The 6,043-nt window shown below is 47.9% G+C and overlaps 1 protein-coding gene across 1 annotated transcript; it reads right to left on the bottom strand.

Annotated features, from left to right (window-relative positions):
- Positions 1-811: 811 nt before the first annotated feature.
- On the bottom strand, positions 812-6,037 carry Zbtb39 (zinc finger and BTB domain containing 39). The gene has a single exon (XM_010644640.2). The coding sequence runs from the start codon at positions 4,908-4,910 to the stop codon at positions 2,775-2,777; it is 2,136 nt and encodes a 711-aa protein (XP_010642942.1). The 5' UTR covers positions 4,911-6,037; the 3' UTR covers positions 812-2,774.
- Positions 6,038-6,043: the final 6 nt, after the last annotated feature.

Genomic DNA, 6,043 nt, shown 5'->3' on the forward strand with positions numbered 1-6,043 from the left:
AAAAAAAAAAAAAAAAAAAAAAAAAAAAAAGGAGAAGAGAGAACATTCAAGGGTCAAACAAAACATCAGAGTAATACAGCAGAGGGCAGTGCTAGACAGCAACAGGATCCAATGAATGAAGACCAACAAAGTCAAGTAATTACCTTCACCAGGTATCCAAGAGTACCCTTCCCCACATTATAGCATTTCAAGTAAAACAACTCAGAGGAGAGTAAGCTAGAGGCAGAGGAAGCAAACATGACTTCATATGGGTAGCAAGTTCATGTATGAATGCCCAGAGGGACGGGGTTTGACCGCTGAGCCTCACGAGCTACTGATCCTGTTTGCTACATGTTTGACTGGGACCAACTGGGCCTCCCTGATCAACCACTTATACTCAGGGAGATCAGAAGGAGCAGTTTTTTTGTTTAGTGTTTCAAGGGCAAAGTTTCAAGGATCTGCTTTTTGGTTTACTGGCAAAAAGGGAAAACTTCACAGTTTCAGGTTAAGTATACAGATCACCCAGCATCCACGATGCCCTCTATTAAGGAAAAGGGTTTCTCCAATGTATTTATCCATTCTCAGCTACCTGGCAGGGTTCTAGTTAGTACCACCTCAGTCAAAACCATTCAAAACTCAGTCTTCACCAAGCCTCAGAGGATTCTTCATGCTTGAGAAGCATAGAAGATACTTGACTGTAATCAATATAAATTCCCTTCTTAAATGTCTCATGTCAGTGTAAAAAGTCTCAGCACGTTTTCCTTGTGAGATATTCTAAATTGGGTTTAGATGGTGAATGGTGGGCCTTTAATTGGCCGTTGTATAAGTCCTGTCACCTGGTGGGGACTAGAAAGCCTACCAGAGAGCCCTGTGCTCTGACTCTAAGGCTTCCTCAATCCAGGGCTGGAAAGGGAGGCAGCAGGCCCAACAGGGATGGAGCTTTGGTTCACGTGTGTCTTAGTAAAGACAAGGACAGGAGCCCACCTAAATTTAGAAAGGGCAAGAAAGTGTACAAAAAACTTTCATGTGACCTGATCCCCTCATCCCAATCCCCAATCTATTCCAGCACAGGATAGGAGGAGGACGAAAGATCTGGGAATTTAACTGGGCCCCAACTTTCTAGAATTTATATCCATTGCCTAAAGGAAGAAAATTTACTGGTTTAAAAGGCTTGACATGGTCTCCCCCTAGTTACATCCCTATTCCCCAAATCTCTGGCCAGGACAGTCCTCTGGAATATGGCTACTTGCTTGAGAGAAACTTATTTTCCTGAAGTGTCTTACCCAAAAGAGATGCTGGGTAATACGCATACAAAAACAAAAAAATAAATAAATATTAATGTCCAGAAAGGCTTTGTGGGTTACACTATTTACTTGGAAACAGCCTGGAATGCTGCTGAGTCCCACCAGGCACAGTGTCAGGCTGAGGCCAGGGACTCCCAGAGCTCACCTGAGCTGGGTGAGGTAGTATGAGCTCTGAGGTGCCACGACGTGAGAATACAAGATTGAGGGCCCTCTCCCAACCTTCTTTGGGCAACATGCCTTCATAGACCAATTAAAAATGGAGCCAGCCACAGGGACTGGGTCACCTGAGGGCCTGAACCAGCTGTCATCCAACAGCGCCCCCTGGAGGTGATGCAATGACAGACTAGGATCAATTCCAGCAGGTCAAAGGTGAACTGCCAAAGCTTTAGCACTGTGAACACAAAAGTTACCTAATTGGGACAGGCAGTATGCACCCCCTGCTACACACCACCAGTTATTCAGGTCCCTTTAATCCTGAAGGGCTCACAGTCCAACACTCCACTACCACCTGGGTTCTCTCATCTACGTTACAAGCCAAATCCTCTTGAATGGGAGACTGGATATTAAAATATTAAAATATTAAATATTAAATTAAGGCAAGGCTGCTTCTGTCAGAGACATCTCCCATTTCCCACCAGGAAACTCAAGGTCAATGGAGGCAGGCAAAATGACAGGTGATTATATCAAAGTGGTTCCCTATCCTCTCTGCCCCACAGGGAAGGCTTGATATCCCAGGCCACTGCTCCACAAAATTACAATTCTTTGGAAATGAGGAGAAATGAGGAGTCTCCTCTCCTGTCCATCCAGGTTGCCATATCTGGAAGCACAGCAGGACTAACCCCATTTGCTGGCAAGGAGTCATCCCAAACTTTGTGCCCTATAACAGAAAGCTTTGCTGCCAAAATTTTCATTGCCAATCAGCAGATTAGGGCCATGGAGCAACCAGACACCTCCATCCCTGACCCTTTTCCCAGTTAAAGGTTGACACTGGAACCTGAGGTGAGTGGCCCTGCTGACTAGTCCTTTCTGAATGACCACATTCCCCAAATCCTTCTCATAGCTGGTTGCCCCAGTTGAAGGTTTAGCAGTAACACCCACAGTGAAAACCTCTGTTTACCTCCTTTATCCTGTGAGCTGTTGATTGGATTCTTAGCAGCATAAAACCTATTGGTAAACTAAAACTAGAGAAGCTGGGGAAGAGAATCTAGCTGACACAACTGCTTGACTAGACCCCAAAGCCAGCCTCAAAAGAATAAAAAATATAGCCCTTCGTGGGCCAGAACAGGTATGGAGGTAAATGCAACAGAGCCATTGCATTCTCAAAGACAGTAACAGCTTATGTGCTATGTACTTCTTCTCTCTTCTAAAAACACAACACAGAATTCTTAGCAAGGCAAAGCTGTAGCTTCAGCTGGGAAGAGACCAACAGCCATCAGAAAACCACTGTCCTGGCTGCCGCCCACGAACTCCCCCGGCTCTGCTGGGACCCAATCAGCTGTCTGGGTTCTTTTCAGCCTCTTTGGAATGGATAATGTACATGAAGGTCTGCTCAATGGTGAAGTCAGGTGGGAGGCTGCCTTTGTGCACACCGACATGTTTGCTCATGAGGTTAAGGGTAGAACTGTAGTGGCCACAGACTGTGCAGCGGTACATGAGTGCACCTGAGTGGGTCTTGAGGTGGCACTTGATGGTCGAGCGGCCTCGGAAGAACTTGTGACACACCTTACACTGGTACGGCTTCTCACCCGTGTGGATCCGCCGGTGGTAGTTGAACTCACTTGTGTGGGCAAACCTTTTGCCACAGACCTTGCAGCTATATTTGCTGTTCCCAGGTTGGCCCTGCAGAGCCAGCTCCTCACTCAGAAACTCCTCGGCTGGCAGCTTTCGCTTTTGGAGGGCTGGGTGCTGCATCCCCAAGCCAGGCCGTACCTCGACGCCACTGTTGCACTTGTGCTGGCTGACGTGGTAGCGATAGGCAGCCTCTGACCTGAAGCTCTGGCTGCACAAGTGGCAGTGAAAGAGGGCATCTTCCAGGCTTTGGTGCACAGCCATGTGCTTCTCCAGGAGGTGCCAATCTACAAAGCTGCTGGCACAGACAGAGCAGGAGAAAACAGAAATGCCCAAATGGGAGAGTGTGTGCCACATGAGGCTGCAAAGGTTGAGGTGGCGTTGGTCACAGACGCTGCAGGCCTGGCCCTTCAAGTTCAGATGGTCGAGGATGTGGCCTCGCACCACTTGGAAATCTTTGGCCAATGCTTTCCCACAGGCAGAGCATTTCAACTCTGGGGAGGCTGTCCCTGAAAAGAGACTCAGCTTCCCAGGCAGGGGTTCATTGGGGTGAACGATGATGTTGTTCTCAAATATTCCATCTCGTCGGTGAAGTGTTAGCTGCCATTGGGTAAAGAACTTTGTTTCACACATGTCACAGGAAAAGAGGAAAATGCCAATGTGGGAGAGGACATGAGTCACCCGAGAGTTTCGATCCTGGAAGTGGGTCTCACAGACCTTGCAGTTGCCTGTCAGCAGGTCTACATGGTCCCTAGCATGCTGTCGTATCAGTTGAATGTTGGGCTCGAGAACTTTCTTGCACACCTGGCAAAGCATAGCCTTATTCTCCCGGTTGTCATTCTCTCCAAAGGTTAGCTCGTCCTCACTGTCATCACTTAGCTCAATCACTTCCTCCACTGTCCCAATCTCCTCAGTGGCATCCTCAAACTGCAAGTCATCGTCCCCCAGGTCCTCCAGCTGGAGCTCATCCATCTGCCCAAACCCTGCATCTCTGGAGTGGTCACTATTGCTCAGACAGGAATTGGTCCCAGTGGTGATGTCAATCGCATTGTCGGGAGTGAAGAAGCTGTTTTTACTGAAATCTCCATTGCTCTGAACTTTGTATGGTTGACAAGAGCTCGTGCTTGTCCGAACGGCTGTGCTGACACTGCCTAGGACTGGCTGGGCTGCCATACTAGTAAGAGACATGAAAGGAGCAGGGACATCATGGTCTTCTGTCTTCGGTGGCAACGGTGGCTGTGGCAGGGGCAGGCTGTGATTAGTGTCACTGGCAACATTTCTCTCTTCCTCCTTATAGCTTCCTCCAGCATCAGCTGGCAATCCATAGTTTCTATCAGGACCAAAATGTTCCCCACCACCCCGGAGTTCTCCAAGGGGATGGGCAGGATCTGCTGAAGGACTAGTCAGAGTACCAGACTGGCTCTCACTGGTGCTGGCCAAAGATTTGGCCACTGTGGCACTTTCCAAGTCAGGAAAGGTTGAGTGGCAGGCCTGAAGAAGGTCCTCCATGCCCAGGCGCTCAGCCACCTCATAGATGACCCCAACGTTGATCAGGTCTGTGAAAAGCTCTGATGTGTAGACAAAGCTCAGAATCTTCTCAAAGTTGGCAGGGGTGATGAAATCTACCACATAGGTCCTGGCAGCATCAAGCCCAGTATTCAGAAAGAGGTTCTGGAAGTAGCCAGCTGCACAGGCCAGCACAGCCTTGTGTGCTGGGAAGGAACGGCTCCCCACCACAATGGTGACATCGCACATGGTCTCCGAGAGCCGACACTTATTGAGTTCCTTCAGCAGGTTGTTGGGGTGATTGGTGCTTTGAAGTTTGATCCTCATGCCCATCTTAGCAGCTCCTATGAAGGTGTCTACTTAGCAGCACGGTTAATCTGTGAATAGCAAGAGAAAAAGATGGAGGGCCAAACACATCCCTGACAGAAAGGCTCTGGAGTGCATACATATTCTGCTGGGGGCAAGGACTACAACAATGGCAAGACAATAACCTGTCCCCCTGCATATACCCAAACCCAGAGAAATTATGACAAAACCCAAGGAGTGAAAAAAATCTGAATTGCTTGATCTTTTGTCAGTAGGAGGATGAGGGGCTCAAGCTAGGGTCTTACAGATAAGTAGAAAGCATTCCCTCAAATACAGTCCTGTATTTCATTTTCAGTATAACTGGCTCAAACTTTCATGTTTTCATGTCCTCTTAGATACATACTTTCTTATCTCAGTGAGTATACTCTCTTCCCTCAAGACACCAAATGCCATGTATACAACTTCAACACAATTATCAAAGCTCCATTGGGTACTCATGAAGAGTCAAGGGGACGCCATCTTTTAATTTTGTAACTGCTATGTACTTTCTGTGTCCCTAAATAAATCTCACACTCTTGAATTGCTATCTCTCTCTTTCTATGCTATATGCCTATTCTGGCCATTTTACTACAATACAGGGCAATTCCAGTATTCTATGGATGAAGTTCACTCAGAACCAAAAACAGTAAAGCAAAGTAGAACACAACTATATAAATGTTATTTGAGTATGCTTTATTCTCTTTTACCGCCCTTTTCAGGTGCTGGGCTTGACTTGCGCTATACTAACACCTTTACTCAATGCCTTGAGAGACACATCTAATTAGCTAAGACTCCTCAGACTAGTTCAAAACCACTTTTTCCCTTCTCCATCCTTGCATGCTTGTTCAGTCACAACTCGCCCAGTGCAGCACAGCCCTTTTGCCCTCTCACCAGATTCTACCAACAACGCCCAACTTTTTCCGGGGCCCAGCAAGCTTCTGAGTATTGTTAGGTACCAGGCAGGCACCTCCCCGGCCCCGGTGGCCATTCACGGTGGGCGGGTCAGGGCACTGGGCAGCCTGAGAGGGGACGAAAAGGGGGTATTCGGAACTTCCGAGGAGGACACCCCTACAATCCCACCCTCAGCTGGGTCGAATCTGCAGGGGCTGGGCCTTGGAGCG

Source organism: Fukomys damarensis, unplaced genomic scaffold, assembly GCF_012274545.1.
Source record: "Fukomys damarensis isolate Sample0158 unplaced genomic scaffold, DMR_v1.0_HiC HiC_scaffold_15, whole genome shotgun sequence".
NCBI classification, from domain to species: Eukaryota; Metazoa; Chordata; class Mammalia; order Rodentia; family Bathyergidae; genus Fukomys; species Fukomys damarensis.

What these genes read in the sequence shown, in the direction of transcription:
- Zbtb39 (XM_010644640.2), bottom strand. Translation starts at nt 4,910, where the DNA reads ATGGGCATGAGGATCAAACTTCAAAGCACCAATCACCCCAACAACCTG.